The sequence below is a fragment of the Pelmatolapia mariae genome, linkage group LG13 (genome assembly GCF_036321145.2).
Source record: "Pelmatolapia mariae isolate MD_Pm_ZW linkage group LG13, Pm_UMD_F_2, whole genome shotgun sequence".
In the NCBI taxonomy this organism is placed as follows: Eukaryota; Metazoa; Chordata; class Actinopteri; order Cichliformes; family Cichlidae; genus Pelmatolapia; species Pelmatolapia mariae.
Genome location: NC_086238.1, coordinates 12,680,107 through 12,698,637, shown reverse-complemented (window position 1 = coordinate 12,698,637; position 18,531 = coordinate 12,680,107). Strand labels below are relative to the sequence as shown.

Genomic DNA, 18,531 nt, shown 5'->3' with positions numbered 1-18,531 from the left:
CCTGTTTTCTGCAAGTACCTGTTTGACTGGACTCGACTTGGTTTTTAGGGTTTGTCATTAGGTGCAAATTGAAAGGTGAAACCCAGCAACAAAAACCAACACCGTGGTTTCCAAGTCTGAGAAAAACCCATAGACTTAGCAGCAGGTATACCACCCCCTCGATGTCCTCCATCGTTGTGTTGTCTTTGTCAGATAAAAATGACGTTGTTATAACGACCCCATGCACATTGAGGTGGAAATGAGAAACTGAGTATAGCAAAGTTGAGTTGAGCCAAAGTTGTGGAAACAAGGCTTCAATGACTTGCTGGGCTGACTGGATGCACCATGTTAAGTTACATACTGGTATCATACAAAAGTACAGTTTCGTCCTAGTTTAAGTTCAGTTAATATTTCTTTAACACAAAACATAGATTTTTTTTACATAAACTTGTGGTGAACTTTTTTAAACATATAAATTTACAATAAATAGCTTTAAGCTGCTTTTTAAATGGATCTATTGACATTAAAGTAAGAACAAACAGCAACAGTTTGTCTTACAAATGTACAGTTTATGTAAGAAGGATCCTTTCGGCTGAAGCATCAGTGTCACACAGAGTTGCTCCTGCAGGTTAGAGGCACAGAGGTATGGGACACTTCAATGTGCACAGTGGACATGGGATATTGCTCACACTCTTCCTCTAGTGGGAAACAGCGGCAGTGTAGGAGCACCTCGCTCACCTCTTGCCTAAAGTTGGAGTTGAGGAATCCGTAGATGACGGGGTTAATGCAGGTGGAGGACATGGCCAGCAGGTGGCAGAGGGAGAACAGCAGGTTGTGGTGACAGACAGGCAGAGCCTCCTGGTTCCAGTCTGACACCACGTTGAAGATGGTGAGCGGAAGCCAGCAAAGAGCAAAGACTGTTATGAGAGCAACCAGCATGATGTTGATCCGGCGGCTGTGGGTCATGCGCTGGCACTCCGGGGTCCGGGCGCGGTCCAACATTTCTTTGCGGTGACGGAGCCGCACAATAACTCTAACATAACAGAGCAGGACCAAAAACAGTGGCCCACAGTACTGGAACAGCAGAAGCCACGTGGTGTAAGCGACCCTGTGACCCTGGGATGGCCAGTGCTCCACACAGGCTTCCATATGTGAAGAGGTGGGGACGTAAGAAAAGAGGGAATGGTATGAATTTTGAAGCGCAGACAGGTTTTTGTATGTATGAGGAGGAGATGTGTTGAGATAAGCATGAGGAAAATCTTGGTCATGTACCGATGACACGGGCAGGATTACATTGGTATAGGGCTCATTTGTGAGCAGCTGAAAGGCCAAGAAAGGCAAAGATGTGAAGCAGGCCAGTATCCAAATGAGAACAATCGCCATATAGGCCTGAGGAACACTTGGTTTCCATCCAGAGGGGTTAATGATAAGCTGGTGCCTTTCTAAGGCGATAAACACTAGAGACAGCACTGACACACTCACAGAGACACACTGGATGAACGGCACCAGGCGACATAACAGCGAGCCAAACACCCAGTGGTCCATGATTGTGTATATGACAGTGAAGGGGAGGCAGAAGACACATACCAGAATGTCAGAGAACGACAGGTTGCAGATGAAAATGCTGGTGACATTGACCTTTTCTCTGCGGCGGGCAATGATGCAAATGAGGCCAATGTTGCCCACCAACCCTAGCACCATTGTAACACTGTACCAGGCTACAAGGCATGCTGTCAGGACAGGAGACATGTGGCACTGCTCATCATGCTCCAGAATGGCGAAGTCTGAGAGGAGCTGGGTCTCATTCCCTGGCCAGTCCTGTACAGACCCATGGCTGGCTCGCTCTTTCTCCCAAGCTGAGGATTGTGGAGGGGTGGAGCTGTTGAAAATCAAAGGAAAAGGTGACGCTGACAAAGAAGACTGGGTTGTGTTGCCACTCAAGGACATCTCACCAAGACTGAAGTGTCACCAGCACCATGGATCAAACTGTCCATCCCAGCCCTCTGAAAACATGCATCTGAAACAAAGAGAGAAATCACAGATTCATGCATTTATTCTACTGCTCTCATACTATAGAAGTCAATTAATCTGTGTATGTAGGAGTAATACTGTTGCTATAAATGAAGGAGAACTAAGCTGATCCTGTTTCTAAAAAAATAGAAACTAGATGTCTGAGCAATTAGTGCGTGATAGAGTTGAAGGAAATATTTTCAATTATATGTACAATAAATGTTTGATGGGGTTGAACCATCAGCGTAGCTTTGTGCTGAACATTGGGGGGGTCAAGATCTCTGTCTAAATAAATAAATAAATCTGGGTAAATTCCCAGATGATTAAATATGCAACTATATTGCTGGTAATACCTGAAATGAGTAAAGAAAATCAACAGCCTATTCACGCAAGATAATTCATAATTTTATTGGGGGCGGGGGGGGGGGGGGGGGGGGGGGGGGGGTGTTATATTGGTTGCGTGTGATTATTGGGAGGGTCATAACCCCTCTAACCCCCCTGGAACAGTGGTTAGCACTGTTGCTTCAAGGCAAGAAGGTTCTGGGTTCAGGCTGAGGCCTTTCTGTGTGGAGTTTTTTATGTTCTCCTGTGTCTGCATGGGAACTCCGGCTTCCTCCCACAGTCCAAGGACATGCAGTTAGTCAGGTTAGGTTAAATGGTGAATCTAAGCGATGAGAACATGTTTGTCTGTCTCTGTGTTAGCCCTGCGACAGACTGAGAACCTGTCCAGGGGTTGGTAAGCAAAAGAAAATGGATGAGTGGGTTACTATGAAATATTTTACTAACATTCATGGGTCCCCAGAGCAGAAATCCTAAACACTATGATGACTCATTGGCTAGTTTGCTGACTTCAAATTCGCAGGGGCTCTTTGGTGTAGCAAGGATATCAGGACTGCGAGTAATGGATGGTCTGTGTGAGTCATTGCAGTCACTTTATGGTCAATCTGTGTCTACACAAGATTCATTCAGGCCCACTACTGAGTCGTATATTACCTGACATTTTGGAAGTCCTCAGATCCCACTAAACAAGTAGTATTACATTCACTGGCCCCATTTATTAGTTACGCTTTGCTAGTACAAAGCGTAACTAATAAATGGTTACGCTTTGGGTAACCATTTATGAAGAATTAATGCACTCCGTTTGCCTTTGGAGTGCATTAATTCTTCATGGCATAGATTCAACAAAGTGCTGGAAAAATTCCTCAGAGTTTTGGTCCAAATTAACACAATAGAGTCACACAGTTAGTGCAGATTTTTTGGCTGTGCATTTATCTCCCATTCCACCACATCCCAAAGGTGCTCTATTTCTGAAATGATGCATTATTCTGCTGGAAGCAGCCATCTGAGTATGGATGCAATATGGTCATAAAAAACATGATCATCAACAATACTCGGGTAGGCTGTACTATTTAAATGATGTTCAGTTGGTATAAAGGGGCCCAGAGTGTACAAAAAAAATATCCCCCAACCCATTTCACCATTACTAGGCAGGATAGATCTTTATTGTATTTATTGATGTTTATTATGCAAAATTCTGACCCATCAAATTTTTTTCATCAGACCAAGCAACATTTTTCCAGTCTTTTCCTGTCCACTTCTGGTTAGCTTGTGTGAAATGTCAGCTAAGAAGATTCCTTGCATTCCTCTTCTTAGCTGACAGGAGTGGCATCTAGTGTGGTCTTCTGCTACTGCCTATACCAGGGGTAGGGAACTCCAGGCCTCAAGAGCCGGTGTCCTGCAGGTTTTAGATCTCACCCTGGATCAACACGCCCGAATCAAATGATTAGTTCATTACCAGGCCTCTGGAGACTTCAAGACATGTTGAAGAGGTAATTTATCCATTTAGATCAGCTGTGTTGGATTAAGGACACATCTAAAACCTGCAGGACACTGGCTCTCGAGTTCCCTACCCCTGGCCTATACGCTTCAAGGCTTGACAGGTAATGTGTTTAGAGATGCTCTTCTGCATAGCTCTGTTATAAAGAGTGGTTATTAGAGTTACTGTTGCCCTTCTATCTAGGCAATCTGGTCATACTCCTTTGACTTTTGGCATCAACAAGACATTTTAGCCCAGGCTTTTTTGGGCTGTTCTCTGAAAACTGTAGAGACAGTTGTGTGGGATAATCCAAGTAGTTTCTGACACAATCAGACCAACCCTTATATCAGCAACAATCATGCGACATTCAAAGTACCTTAAATCATCCCATTCTAATGCTAAGTTTGAACTTCATATCTCAATTAACTAGTGTCCATGTGACAGCTGATTATATTTGTGTTAACAAGCAGTTGAACCACTGTACCTAACAAAGTGGCCAGTGAATGTTTGTACATTACAAAAGGCAAAATAGACTAGATAACTCAAATAAAACACAACAGAAGCTGTGCTTGTGTAGACAGGTGAGTTGGTGAAGATAAGAGAGTATGTGTTCTGTCAGTCCTGTGAGACAGATGACTGAAAAATGTGCAGAAAAAATGCACACGGTGGAGACAAACTGTCAGGACTACCAACGATTGCTTTTGCGATCCTCCACACTTTAAATCCAGATGTTGAACATTATAATTATTAAACATCTAGATTTATCTTTGTCTTAGATATCAGGTTGACTGCAGTCCTCGTGTAAGAATGACACCTAAATAAAAAGGAAGAAAATATGAAGTGCTTTCACAGTTTAAATAACAAAAGACTTTGAATACAAGAAGCAAAAGGTGATAATTACATTTTTTTTGTAAGCGACTTGGCCTCACACTAACAATTGCTGCAATTCCTTGTCCAAAAATCAACAGTCAGGTCTCAAGACTGAACATAAAAAGCTAATGATATCAAAATTTAATGAATACACAGACTTAGATCCATTTATTTTAATGAAAGGGTATGACATTGTCATGATCCTAAAAATGGACTGTAGCCATCTCCCCTGGAACCTCTGCCATGTGCCGTGAAAACCACAAGAAAACGAGACTGTCACTTTCCATTAACAGCACACACACTTTGCTATCAGTCACTTCACCCTGCATCATTACTAACCTACTCTGTCAGTGTGTTGAGTGAGCTGCAGGCAGGGTGGCACAGCATCGATCATCCTTTGTTCGGTGAGGAAAGGCAAGTGTAATGTCACCGGTAACTACATGCAACAAATAACTGCAACAGTGAGGAGAAACCATGTACAGCAGGAGTAAGAAAAGGAAATATTGAAAACCAACAGCCATTTTTAAACTGCTAATGCTGCAATTATGCGATGCTGTGGGGAACACATACATCAAGTAGTTGTGTTAGTGTGTTGGACACACTGCAGCGCTAAGTCTCTGCATGGTAAGGAACACTGTGACCTGTCTCCACTTGACCCGTCATATTATTCTTACCTTTGCCTCAAAAAGTGCCCTCCATCTCAGAGAAAATAGATGACACAAAAATGAAGGCAAGGCTGTAATTTTCCTTAGAGAAGCTTCACCTTTTTATTTTTAAAAAGACATTGTACTGTGCAGAGAAAGGTGGATTCCACGTATACCTTTTAAGCAGCAATCTTTTTTTCTTAGACAACAAATAAAAAAAATTGCACTTAATCTACCTGCAAAAGAGTGCTGTGGGTGGTGTCATATAAAGGTAATTTTTCTGAGAAATGAAAAATAGTTCATTATAGCTGAAAACTGCACTTGATTATAAAGGTCTGACATGTGCTATTCCAAAGGGATGAATGATTTGTTTTTGGGGTTTTTTTTGCGTGTAATGAATCTGTACTGCAGGTAAAATGCATTTGAAAATGAAAATAACAAAGATATATGCTTGACTGAAAAACAAAAAAAAAGCCCAATCTTTCAATTACCCCTCTGCAATCACAGTTTGCGTTTCTGCTTCACTTCTTACCAGTACAGCCACTTACTAGACTGTAAAAATTTCCTAAAACCAAGAGAATAGTTCAATATGTGTGTGCAATCAATACAGCTGCTCAGAGACTATTTTCTTTCCTATTGCCTTGTGCCGGTGATAATCAGGGTAACGGCAGCAGGCACTGTGCAGTGTGCTCAACCTGAGCTAAGCCTTGTTATCTGCTGGAGGTGTCAGGGATTGTGGGTGACACCTCTCAAATCTACTACAAATACTTTCACGATGTGGTTCTCTTTACATTTCAACAAAGAACATAAAACATGAATGCAATGTTGTTCCCCTGTTTGCGTTTCCTTTTGGATAAATACCACCAGACATGCGTGCTGTCAGATGCTTTTGTTAGACTGTATAATTGAAAAGATATTTGTAGAAGGAGAGACCTACAATACACCTGCTTACAGTCTCTGGACACTGCAAGCTGACAGTCTAGAAACAATACAGCAATCATTTCATAGCTGATTGAATCCTAATCAGTACTGATTTTCCTCGACAAAGATGATGAATCCATTCAATACATCAATATTGCGTGTTTACAAAAAAAAAAAAAAAAAGGACTCACGTGATGGTTTAGCTGAAAAAAGAGTTTCAGTGAAGCCAGGATGAGAGAAAATGATGCTCTGAACAGGTGTGAATCCTCAGGGATTAGAGTTGGAGAAGAAGCTGTGCACAATAACAACCAAAGCGATTGTGTCGGAGGCAGCAGCGAGAGGAGCACAGCTATAATTGTGCTTAGAGCCCCTTCAGGTGCCAAAGACCCTCCGAGGACCGTGCTCTGCTGTCACACAGTGGTGAATTTATTCAATTGCATCCTGAAAATGAGACCAGCTGCAAGTGCTGACAAGAAGACACTGAAGACTCAGAAAGCAGAGTTGAACTGAATTTATTGATGAAGAGCAAGTTTGATAAAGTGGTAATCTTTGTTCATTGGTAATTTAATGTCATAATCTAGAACCAGTCTGGATTTTAGTCGCCTTTACAGTGTATTCAGATAGGGCTGCACTCTTTTTCATTGTCAGACTTCATCACCACCTTAACAGAGCAGGCCTTCTCATTCACAACCAGCTCACACTCCTCAGGAACATCTACAGTGTTTGCATCGGGGATCCTATGATACAAAAAGAAAAAAAGAAACAATAATAATCAAAAACAATTTCAGGGGTTTTGTTCATTTAGTAACTCTTAAATGGGAAGTTATCACTGTTAAAGCCTAAAAAGAGAACTTATCACAGTCCTACGAGTAAGAAAGCTGAGAGAAAAGAGGTTTATTTGTTTGAAGAAAAAATGCCTTAATGATTCAAAAAAACAATAATGTGGAAGTCTTACTTGCTACAGCAGCTCAAACCCTCGCTTGTACAAGAGCAGTCCATGCAGTCTCTCACCCATGCAGAGTCAAAATCATGCAGCTTTCCATCCTTATCCACACACCCTACATGTAAAGAAATGAAAACACAGCTCAACTCAAAGGAGTTGTTGACTTACTTACTTACTCAGAGGCACTCCTTACTTGTGTTTGAGCATCTATCAGTGTATGCATAGGTGTGGTTAAGGGATTAGATGTGGATTAAATGTGTAATATCTGTAAATCTGACAGAGAAACCTTTCCACCACACCCAGTGTCCTGCTGCACTGCTGCAGTATTGTATCTGTACAAGAAAGGTCTCATGTGACTCACCTTTTGGAGGGTTATTTGGATCTTTGACCTCTAACTCCTCAAAGAAGCATTGAGAGTGACAGAGCACAACAAGCCCCAGCAGACAGACAAACACATGTAGAGAAGACTGAAAGAGAAACACGCACATTTCATACTAAAGTCATTTCCATCCTTTTAAGACCTTTAACATGACAGGAAAATGCCTTGTTTGTGTCATCCTGGGCACACAAAACAATTATGTAAGAAAAGCCTGAAAACCTTCAAAGCATGAACAAAAAGGTTTCACTGTCAGCCTTGGGGAGTTTCTAATTGCTTGCATTTATTTATTTATTTTTTGCCTATTTATTACTGTTTAGAATAATCCAGCCTTATCCATAAGAGAACAGTATTGTAATGGGAAATACATTTGTCTGTAAAAAAAAATACAAAACTTTACAATAAACAAATATATACCATATGAGCATCATTGTAGCTACTACTGCTTCGACTAACAACTATTCTGTTCAGTTGACACAGTGTATACACAGTTGTACCTTATATCTTACATAACCCGAGGCGTGTGTAAATATAAAATACAATTCTGAAAAATCAGAATGCAATGATTTGCAGGTGTCATAAACTCAGTGTTTAAACTGAGATATTTCACTAATTCATGAAAATTATGAGCTTATTTTGAATCTGAATTGACAGTACCACATCTAAAAAAAAAAAGTAGGTATAAGTACTAAAAAGAAAGTCAAAGATTTGTAATTAGGTTCATTGGCAACAGGTTAGTAACAGGACTGAGCAGAGGTTTACCAATCTGCGAAAATCTGCCTCTACAAATTGTGGAAGAATTTCAGAATAATGTGAGCCAACATAAACTGCAAAGACTTTGAATATTTCATCATCTACAGTACAAAACATCATCCAAAGATTCAGAGCATCTGCAGAAATCTCTGTGCGCAAGAGATACGGCTGAAAACAAATTCTGGACATGTTTGATCTTTGGTCCATCAGGCAGGACGAGATTAAGAACTAGGATGAATCTGTCATGGAAGACCCTGCACGGGCTCAAAAAAGCACTTCCAGAAATCACTGTACAAAGTTAACTGTGTCATCCACAAAAGCCACTTAAAGCTCTAACATACAAAGAAGAAGCCATATATGAACATGAAGATGAAAAGCCACAATCTTCTCTGAGCAAAAGCTCATTTAAAATAAAAGTTCATCATCTGGTCTCATTTCCCAGATTTTTGTGGACTATTGTTAAAAAAAGAGTGGATGCAATACAGTGATAAACAGGGACGATTTGGTACCATTAAATTCATTTTTTTTAATGTTAAATTTTCTCTTTTTAAACACTGGTATGACTTATATGTACTATGGTGAATAAAACATGGGTTTATGAGATTTAAAAATCTGTTTTCTTTTACATTTTATAACTTTTTTGGAACTGAGTTTGTAAAATATATACACTCTGGTAACAATTACATGATTGAAATCTCACAACTATTCATATTTAGATTTATACTGAAACTTATTTAAAAAAAATAGCTGTGATTAGAGAATATATAAAAGAAAATGTAAAATACATACCATCCTCAGTTATGATGTATCCCAGTCAACAGAAAAACTGTGTGTGAAAATTCGGTAGTCACGGATTATATTAAGGTGTGACCCCCATGTATATCATTATGATAATATTTAAACAGTGATGAACGTTTTTTATCAAATATTTGTTTTAAGGTGGAGAAGACCAGCAGGTTATGTTGAAACTGCATACCAAAAAAACAACATTTTCACCAGCGATAGAAATTGTTTGTTTCTTCTCACGAATCAAACTCAAGCACAGTGAAAAAGCAGTCGTGAAATAATTAGTCAGAAAAACAAAAGTTATTTTCCTTGTCTAGCAACTTTTATTCCTGAGCCAAAAGGCAGAGATGGATTACTTGCATCGATAAACGATACACTTTGTAAACAGTTAAAGAGATAAAGTTTGGATCAGACCTGCCAGAGTAAACACTGCACTTTTGAACCTTTGCTTAAAAAACAAAACAAAAACAAACTGCTTTTAAAGCTTTATAGGCAACAGATGATATCTCCATATTTCTACAGTCACCACTTAACAATCAGTAAAAAAAAAAAAAAAAAAATCGTAGAAAACCATGACAGAGTATCAAACTGGGATAAAGAAACAATTACACATATAAGGTTTAATGTGCAAAATATACATTTTTTGCAATTAATATTCACATACTTTATTGAGTTTAACTCTGAATATAGGGAGCTCTATGTCAGTGGTGAGTTCATCTTAGTGCAAGTGAAATAAAAGACATTTTTTATGTTAGTGCAGAGGATTTTTTTTTTGCACATCTAAAGAAACGAGTGCTTCTTTGGTAGCAGCTATCCAACAGGTGTCAGATATGTTTGCAGCAAAGCCTGAGCTCTGAGGCATCACCACCTCAACTCCCGAAGAGGCACAACTACAGTATCAATCCACAGCTATCTCATTAGATTCCTGCTGTAATTATCAAGTACCACCAAAAACCCAAACCACCACCAAACAGTAAACAACCCCAAAGCAGAAGCTAAGAATGACAAAAGTGATCATTTCAAGGCAAATCTTCAAAGAAATTAAATGTACCTGGAACGCTTAGCCAACAAATAAATCTCATTCTTTTCCTTTGGCAGTGTGCAATTACATTTAAAGGTACTGCTCAATATTTTGAGACAAACACGTATTCAGCGTCTGATATAATGTACATATGAAACTATTGACTTTTTGGAGTCATGTGACTGCTAACCACGTGATGTTAACATTTGCCATTTTGGACATGTGACAAAAGTAAATAAGGCCCCACTCTCACAGGTGTAGAGAACATTCAGTGACCCACCCCCCACCAGTTACTAGGGAAAAACGTGAAAAACGTGTAGTCCCGTACTGGTTGGCGAAAACCTCTGAGATTATTTTGATTCCCCATAGTTAGCATGGAAGACAGCAACTTGTCTGCAATCACTCACCAACTCCAAAAAGTAGTGAAACTGTGAGAAGTCCAACAAACAGAGACCATTTGACTTTAAAGTGGAAGCAGAAGTTGAGTTTTAAAAATAACATTGTAAACTGTGAGAAACAACTTTTATTTTGGAGACAATCTCCATTTCTGGTTTGCGCTACACTTTTCCAAGTTTCACTACCACTCAGTAGTTAGTAAGAGAGCATTTCCACTTAAGTTGGTATCTTCCATGCTAATTACAGACGTTTACAATGATCTGCTTGCAACCACGGCAATCACAAGGTTTTCGGTGCAAAACCCTCATTGTGACAAACTTCACCTAATGACACCCAGCAACCACTCGCCAATCAGTTGGTGAATGCATTTTTTCTTTGCAACTGGTGGTTGCATCATGTCCAACATGGTGAGAAATCTATTGTCCTGTGAGAAACCTCTATAGTTAGCAGCCAGACAGCGTAGCTTAGCTTAGGTTAGCTTAGCGTAAAGACCAGAAACAACCAACGACGTTTATCCAAAGTTTAAAAAAAAATCCTAACAACAAATATCAAAACATCAGTATTACTAAAACTTGATGTTTATAAAAGAGTTTATCATTTCAAATGTGCTGGTAAGGTACCTTTAAACAGACCCTGGTCAACTATACCCCGGTTTCCAGTCCATGTGCTAAGCTTAGCTAAATGTCAACATAGAAGTTAGCTAACTTCTATATTGACAGCTAAGCTAACATATAAGAAAGTATCATTCCACAACTGCCACTTTTATCAGAGAAATTAGTCAAAGAGAACATGTTTTTAAGTTTTTTTATATAATAAATTATCAAGTTTTTTCACTAAGGCATTCACATTATAGTCCCATGCATGTTGCCACTGCTGTAACTTCAACTTTATCCAATCAGAGTTTTCATGAAGGCCGGTTTACTGAAGGGCCAGTGATACTGGTTGGGGACGGGTCCATTCACGTTGCACTCAAAAAAGGAGAACATGGGGAACCAAATGCGTGCCCTTCGGCTATGCTGGTAGGCACGGGTGTTAGCTAAGGTGTGATAGTAGAGGAAGAGGCGGGTGGTGATGTAGAAGGCGATGAACACGTCGATGGAGTAGTGCTCGTGAGCAGCCAGGATGAAGAAAATCCCAAACAGGTTTAACACCCAAGATATGGTGTGAATCAGATTCCATGTTCGTGGGGTATCTGCAATTAGGAAACATAATTATAAGACATGCTCAGTGTATTTTATGTATATCCAAAGCTTGCAGACATCCTTGGCACTAGTTTATTTTGAGCTGGACAGCTGGTATGAGATATTTGTGCTGATATACTGTGTTGTTGCCAAATGTGCTACTGTGTATTTTGTCCAGACATATCCACTTTGGTCTTCTCTATCCAAAGGACATTTTTCCACAGGTTTTGTGGTTTGTTCAAAGGAATTTTTCAAAGCTAAACATTGTTGCCATGTTCTTTTTAGGGAGAAGAGTCTCCTGGCAACTTTTCCAAACAAGCAATACTTATTCAGTCTTTTTCTGATTGATGGACTTCAAATAATTTGGAAATGGACTTTAACTGCTCCCAGACTGATGGGCAGAAACAACTGTTTCTGATACATTTCATGTGTGGCATTGTGTTAACACTTGTCTAAATGCTCCAAACCAACAAACAGCCTCTGCAAACCTCTACTGTGATAGAGGTGCTCACACTTGCCGATGATCAGATACTACTTACACTTGTTTCTACTTGCGGTCTTGATTCCTATGACAGCAGTAAGCCTGTGTGTAGTTTTTTTTATGCATTACTTCTGCATTTTGGCTTATTTTTTGTTAAATAAATAATGACATGAGGTTGTATTTAAGTGATTTTAAGACCTGCTGAGGAACAGGTGATTTAAAAAAAAAAAAACTCCCAATACATAAAACCTTAGAGTTAAAAGAAGGTGTACTTTCCTTAATTATGATCACATCATTTCTTTCCTACTAGTAAAAATACAAGACCTAACAAGAACGTACACTCTCACTAAACTCATTGAAAGCCGAACAAAAGAATTAATCCTCACATTCAGTCACAAAGAAGTTGAGCATCGTGATGACAACAGTGTGCCCACTGAACATGTAGTCTCCACAGGTTTGCACGCCTGTCAGAGTCATCCCAAATCCACTCCAGATTGTTAGAGCCCTCTGTATCTTTCCCCAGGTGTCACCATATGTCTGAGGGACAAAAAAAACCCTCCAGTAATCAGTCATGCTGTGAATCACAGTGGCAGCTGTTTATTAGTTATCACCGCAGTACAGCTGAGTGATCAACTGAACTGTAACACTGCCAACAGCAATGAGAATAAAAATAAAAAAACTCCAGGAGGAAAAATGACAAACAGAATCTCATTTGTGCTTCCCACCTTGCTGGCACACTTCAGGTGCTGCCCTGGCACAGAAAGCGAGGTGGCAAACATGGTGCAGCAACGAAGCAAAAACACCGTTCCCATTAAAGAACACAGCCGTCTGAAGAGGATGGACCTGAAACACAGATGCACACCCAACTCAGTGTAATGTGATGGCAGCAGCTAGGAATGTGCAAACTGCAGAAACGGGACCTATGGGCTACCTGTGTTTGTGAAGGAGCAGGATCAACAGAAACATGTAACATAAGATGAGACCACAAGCTTCAGCCATGGCAAAAGCCCAAGGAATTCTGGGTACACTGTTAAGAGTACAAAAACATGCATATCAGAAAGCAGATAAGATATGAGTGCAGCTCAATGTGTACGTGAACTATGGAGCTTACGTTGCTCAACAATCCCTGGAACCACCATATAGATACTTATCAGTGCAAAATATGCAAAACATATAAAATATGCAAGCTTGTACCTGTCCAGGAATATATCAGGCAGCGGTGGGTATGTCCTCATGTCAGGGACGCGCTCATGTACGATGACCATGACAAAAGATGTGAATCCAAAAACAAGAAAAACATATAAGGAACTGATGACTGTTTTCCAAACCTCTGGGTCCAATCTACCAGCTAAGTGCTGCCTACACCTCCCGTTGGAGTGTGTGTGACACAGCACCTCTCCTGAGCTGTATCCAGATCTATTGCTGTTCCTTGACCGCAGCTCAGTCCCGTTACACAAGCGATCACCTCCATTACACCCGTCAGCTCCGTCGCAGCTCCACTTGACCCCAGCAGTGCCTGCGGAGAGCCCGGCGGGAAGACTGTCCGAAGGTGCGAGGCCCAGCTCCTCCAGCTGGGCCTGGTTTTTTCTCTGGAGCCGGCGGAGGGCTATGGTCAGCCTTTTGATGTCTCCCAGCACCGTGAGGCCCAGAGGAGGACCCCTCAGGTCGGCCTCAGTCAGAGCCAGCAGACTGAGGCCATCCAGGCGGTGCTGCGTGCACAATAGCTCCACGTACTGCCCAAAACCTTCTTCCTTTAGCCACTGGGCCACCTGCTTACAGCTCCAGGCACTCACATCATCTTCCGACAGTGCCATGCTGCTGCAGAAACAAACACTGTTAAGTAACGTGGGGTATGACAGAGATAAAAATAACTGAAATTACAGCGGCAGAGAAAAGAAGTATGCACACACACACTGATGTTCTGACTGATCAAAGGCTGCTGTTAACAATTCTCTAAAGCTTGATAATTAAGTGCCACTTCCTCCTCTGCGTTTTGATCACTTGATTTCATAACTGTTCAGTGCCATTCTTTTAATGCAAAACTGCCTGAAGCTCATCCACTGACATTTCTACTCAATTTGCATGAAAATTAACACGAGCACTTTCCCCGCTGTTCATATCATACAGCGCTGCAGTTATATAAATTATTCATAAGTTTGCTGATTATTCTCCACAGTGTAGTGGTTTACACATTCGAATAACAAGCGAGAGATCGCTGGTTTGATCCCAGGGAAAAGTCATAAATCTCTTTTGGTTCATCCAGAAGATCATCTGGGGTGTAAATCTGCCAAATTAAATATGCGGAAAAGCCCGCTGTGGCGACCCGTTATGAATCACAGAGCAGCTGAAAGTAGCTTCTTTATTCTCCAAATCATTCATGTTTTTTTTTTTTCTTTTTTGGCATGAAATTTGATTTAAAAAAAAAAAACAGCATCGGGCCCAGCAGCATCTCAAATGTCTTGTTTGGAACAAAACAGTAGAGTAACCAAAGTAAAACTAAATGAGAGCAAATTTCAACAAATTTATTGTTTCTTTAGTAAATATATGGGTTGGAGGTCTGCTATTTTTGTCGTGGATAAACATATCCAACATGCCTTCTCCAAAACTGGGATTTGCAATCCAGCTGTCCCAGAACTGAGGCCACTTTGATAATTTAGAGATTGTTAGTTGGACAAAATGAGTCCAAAAAAGGTCATCATTAGTTGTGATGACTGATCAGTATGCAGCCAGTTCAGGGTTAATTAGCTGAGGGGTTGGCTGCCTGCTTGTGCTCTTATTCAGTGAAACCCTGCAGCCTGCTTAGCTGGTTTTGCATCATCTGTGTTCAGGTCAGTGACTGTACATTCGCACTTTGTCCTGCTTTAGATAGGACAAAGTGTCCCACCTAAAGCAGGAATTCAAACCCCCCAAAACAGCGAGTCACTAAAAAAAATTCCATAAGCCAAGCACAGCAGACTACAATCAATCTTTGCTTTGCAGTTCGCTCATTTCTGCCCTTTGAACTTCTGACAAGCTCACCACTGTACAGCTCCACTCGTACTCCAAAGTTCTGCAAGTTCAACCAACACGGCTGTAGTACTGTACTGATGGCCTGCCTGCTGAATGGACACTAGATACAGCCTTGAAATTTTTATTTTGTGTTGAACCAAACAGAGAAAATCCAGGAATAATTCATTTTTACCATGATGTTAAACAGGCTCATTATGGAGCTGACTGATTGAATGATTAGCTGATCAATCAGCAAAAAAATAACTGACAAAATTCACCAAACAATCCCTTTAAGAAGCAGAAAATCTGGTAGAGTTTCTGGAACATGCTGTACATATTTTCTTAATATATTCTGACATTTTAACAGCTAAACATTTATGACGAGATTAACTGATTAAAACAAACAAACAAACAAACAGCCTAAATACTAGATTCCAGCCTCAAAGCTTTTGTTGGTGGTTTCTGAATTTCGCCTTCAGCCTGACAGCCACACCTAGTATGACATCACTCCTCTGACCCTGGTTCAGTTTGGCAATGAAAGCCACTGCTGATGAAAATCCCTGAAACCTACAAGCAGCTCACTCACCGAGGCGTGTGCAGATCTGCTCCCTCAAAGAGAAATAAGTTATTTTTAACTAGCCTCGAGATTTTACTGGCAACATCCCGCAGCTACTTGGGATATAAAAGTGCCATGTCAGCTTGTTTGGCTGGCTTACAGTGAGTCACAGTCAGGCAGTAGGACACAGCTGTGTGTGTGTGTGTGTGTGTGTGTGTGTGTAAGAGAGAGAGAGAGAGAGAGAGAAAGCCCTTCAGTGTGTGTGAGAGAGACAGAGGCAGCTCGACAAAGAGCTCATAGTGTCTTTTCACGGCAGGGGCTACAATGTAACGTCAGATTGCAACATTTCACTACTAGCTCAGCAACTTTCTCCACATGAACAAAAAACTACATGTTCAATTTAGAGCAAACACGTCACAGGAAGTCCACTTTATTATCCAATGATCGTCTCACTTACCAAACATCCACTGTCACTGCGCTGCCACAAGGTGCGGATGAGCCGTCTGTTTACTCCACCGCTCATAGGAGTACTTCACAGCCAACATGCTTCGGACTACTAAGCAACAGCAAACAGGAAGAGGCAACAGCAAACAAAAAGCAGTCAAGAGGAGCAGGATGCCTCCTGCGAGACTTCAGCTCAAAGGACACTGACATCTGCTGGTTACACTTGGAAAACCTGGGATTTCTTTAATCCGTCAACTTTGTTTCACTGTGGTTTTCTTTCTTAAAACAGTATTGTCATTCTTGCCTTGGCATTCATTTTTCCCCCTTATAAGATTCAAACTATTTTATATGAGGTTATGTTATACATCAATATCTCATGCATGAACTTAAGCTATGTTTAAGTGAAGAGTGTGCTATCATTTTAGCAACAAAACATAGATGAAATGAGCTGTTTTCATTGTCATTTTGGGCATTGAATATTAGTCTCAAGTCGACTGCAGCAGTAAATCTTGTTGCTCTTTTAGCCATGAAAGCATCATTATGTAGAGGAAAGAAAGAAGAAAAGTTAATACAAACTAAACCTATAACGTTAAAAACATGTGCAATCATTCACTAAGCAAATGCTTATTAGAGATCACAATAAAACTGCATTTACGTATGCAGACATGGTCAAAACAACCTACTGAAGCATCAGAATGGGGAATAAAGGCGATTTAAAGTCTCTAAATGTGGCATTGTTGCTGGTCTGAGTATTTCAGAAATTGCTGACTTACTGGGATTTTCTTGCATAACTGTCTTTAAGGTTTTACATAGAATGGCCCAAGAAAGAGAAACTATTCAGTGAACGGCAGATCTCAGAGTGAAAATGCCTTGTTCACTCCAGAGGTCAAAGGAGAAAGGACTAACTGCTTCAAGCTGTTATGACCAAGATATGCAGAAGAGCATGGATAACACACGATAACACACCTTTCTTGAACATAACAATGAGTTTATTGTACTCAAATGGTCTCCTCGGTCTCTCCACAGATAATTATATTCTTAGCATAAATTTTTTTTAAATAGTTTTTTCTATCACGTTTAAGTAGTTCTCATGTCATAGTCCTTTCTGCTACCTACAGATTGTGTCGTTGTATTTGAGTTGTTAATTCATCTGCCATAACTGGAAAGCAAGTGACTTGACTTGAGAGGTTGACTGAGAGCCAGTGCCAGTGAGCCACCTGTTTTTGACAGTCAGAGGCTGAGTGAGGTGGAACTGCTGCTGAAAGAGAGTCAGGGCGAAGGCAGCAGAGTGCAGCTTGGTTTCATTTTGGTAAAGAACACAGCAGACCGTCTGCCATTGTAAACTTTGCAATGACAGACAGAAAGTCCTCCTCAGGTGCTGCCACAGGGCTGATATGTGATATACAAGATTTGGAGCCAAAACAGGAGAAGTGTGTGGCAGGGGGATCAGAGAGAAAGTGGGAGATCCCATCTCTCCAGGATCTGGAGGAGGTTTTACACTCAGCTCCACGCTCCTGTCGACATGGAGACGAGGTGTGGCCGAATGTGTTTCTGGGAGACATGTGAGTATCGTGAGCTGGATTTAAATTCACGTATGCACATCTGGATTGTATTCATGTGTTATATCTGCTGTTTGTGTCAGGTTTATGTCTCATGACAAGTTTGGGCTCTACCAGCTAGGGATCACTCATGTGCTGAATGCCTCACACGGTAAACTCTGCTGTAAAGGTAGTGATGATTTCTATGGAACCACAGTGAAATATTACGGAGTCCCTGCCAACGACCTCCCCACATTTGACCTCTCGCCATATTTCTCGCCCGCGGCCGAGTTCATTCACCAGGCTTTGACATCAGGAGGTACTGCAAGCAGATTTTCAGAGAGGATGATACAGATCTGAGTTTTCACTATATTTGTTTCTGCCTTTTCTGACTTTCAGGGAAAGTGTTTGTGCACTGTGCTGTGGGTGTGAGTCGTTCAGCTGCATTGGTCCTAGCCTACCTGATGATTCATCATCACCTCAGTCTGTTGTCCTCTATACGTTGTGTGCAGCAGAAGCGCTGGATTTTTCCCAACAGAGGCTTCCTGCGACAGCTCATAGGCCTGGACCAAAAACTGCAGGATGATGGTTTAAATGAGCCAGAGTAAGAAAGCCAGAAACAACCCTCTATTTCCTCTTCCATTTGCTCCATTTATTGCATGTATAAACCAAAGTGCTCAGCTTCATTCACTCCCCTCCCCTGTCCTCTTCTAATGTGACATCAGTGGTATCAGAGCGAGCTCCTGAATTCTCCCCCTGGGGTTTTTTAGCATCAGTGAACAGACCAATCAATGCTACAGCGTTACAACATTAAATAACTACATCCAG

The 18,531-nt window shown here is 40.9% G+C and overlaps 4 protein-coding genes across 7 annotated transcripts; 1 reads left to right on the top strand and 3 right to left on the bottom strand.

Moving 5' to 3' along the window:
• Positions 1-482: 482 nt before the first annotated feature.
• On the bottom strand, positions 483-6,538 carry npy4r (neuropeptide Y receptor Y4). Its single transcript, XM_063490883.1, has 2 exons — positions 6,432-6,538; positions 483-1,996 (listed from the first exon to the last, which is right to left on the bottom strand). The coding sequence occupies exon 2, from the start codon at positions 1,924-1,926 to the stop codon at positions 586-588; it is 1,341 nt and encodes a 446-aa protein (XP_063346953.1). The 5' UTR covers positions 1,927-1,996; positions 6,432-6,538; the 3' UTR covers positions 483-585.
• A 318-nt stretch (positions 6,539-6,856) lies between these two features.
• On the bottom strand, positions 6,857-7,671 carry LOC134640423 (beta-microseminoprotein-like). The gene is made up of 3 exons (XM_063492220.2): positions 7,545-7,671; positions 7,196-7,298; positions 6,857-6,977 (listed from the first exon to the last, which is right to left on the bottom strand). Exons 1-3 carry the CDS (start codon positions 7,669-7,671, stop codon positions 6,857-6,859), a joined length of 351 nt encoding a protein of 116 aa, XP_063348290.1.
• Positions 7,672-8,545: 874 nt separating this feature from the next.
• LOC134640422 (dual specificity protein phosphatase 13A-like) lies at positions 8,546-18,412 on the top strand. The gene is made up of 5 exons (XM_063492219.1): positions 8,546-8,609; positions 10,489-10,514; positions 17,630-17,727; positions 17,808-18,022; positions 18,103-18,412. Exons 1-5 carry the CDS (start codon positions 8,546-8,548, stop codon positions 18,309-18,311), a joined length of 612 nt encoding a protein of 203 aa, XP_063348289.1. The 3' UTR covers positions 18,312-18,412.
• Positions 9,413-16,292, bottom strand: LOC134639607 (sphingomyelin synthase-related protein 1-like). 4 transcript variants are annotated; one of them, XM_063490885.1, is made up of 6 exons: positions 16,179-16,292; positions 13,372-13,995; positions 13,109-13,204; positions 12,903-13,020; positions 12,564-12,714; positions 9,413-11,707 (listed from the first exon to the last, which is right to left on the bottom strand). In XM_063490885.1, exons 2-6 carry the CDS (start codon positions 13,989-13,991, stop codon positions 11,403-11,405), a joined length of 1,290 nt encoding a protein of 429 aa, XP_063346955.1. In that variant the 5' UTR covers positions 13,992-13,995; positions 16,179-16,292; the 3' UTR covers positions 9,413-11,402. The 4 variants fall into 4 exon arrangements, with proteins under 4 accessions (XP_063346955.1, XP_063346956.1, XP_063346958.1 ...); XM_063490886.1 differs by having other exon boundaries at positions 13,372-13,992; XM_063490888.1 differs by lacking the exon at positions 16,179-16,292 and adding an exon at positions 15,752-15,826 and having other exon boundaries at positions 13,372-13,992.
• Positions 18,413-18,531: the final 119 nt, after the last annotated feature.

What these genes read in the sequence shown, in the direction of transcription:
- npy4r (XM_063490883.1), bottom strand. Translation starts at nt 1,926, where the DNA reads ATGTCCTTGAGTGGCAACACAACCCAGTCTTCTTTGTCAGCGTCACCT.
- LOC134640423 (XM_063492220.2), bottom strand. Translation starts at nt 7,671, where the DNA reads ATGTGCGTGTTTCTCTTTCAGTCTTCTCTACATGTGTTTGTCTGTCTG. An exon ending in TCCAAATAACCCTCCAAAAG is followed by an intron (nt 7,299 to 7,544) that starts GTGAGTCACATG and finishes CTTTACATGTAG; the next exon opens with GGTGTGTGGATAAGGATGGA. An exon ending in GGTTTGAGCTGCTGTAGCAA is followed by an intron (nt 6,978 to 7,195) that starts GTAAGACTTCCA and finishes TTTGTATCATAG; the next exon opens with GATCCCCGATGCAAACACTG.
- LOC134640422 (XM_063492219.1), top strand. Translation starts at nt 8,546, where the DNA reads ATGAATCTGTCATGGAAGACCCTGCACGGGCTCAAAAAAGCACTTCCA. An exon ending in TGGAAGACAGCAACTTGTCT is followed by an intron (nt 10,515 to 17,629) that starts GCAATCACTCAC and finishes AGAAAGTGGGAG; the next exon opens with ATCCCATCTCTCCAGGATCT. An exon ending in AATGTGTTTCTGGGAGACAT is followed by an intron (nt 17,728 to 17,807) that starts GTGAGTATCGTG and finishes TGTTTGTGTCAG; the next exon opens with GTTTATGTCTCATGACAAGT.
- LOC134639607 (XM_063490885.1), bottom strand. Translation starts at nt 13,991, where the DNA reads ATGGCACTGTCGGAAGATGATGTGAGTGCCTGGAGCTGTAAGCAGGTG. An exon ending in ACCTGAAGTGTGCCAGCAAG is followed by an intron (nt 12,715 to 12,902) that starts GTGGGAAGCACA and finishes TTTGTCCCTCAG; the next exon opens with ACATATGGTGACACCTGGGG. An exon ending in CAACTTCTTTGTGACTGAAT is followed by an intron (nt 11,708 to 12,563) that starts GTGAGGATTAAT and finishes TCCTAATTGCAG; the next exon opens with ATACCCCACGAACATGGAAT.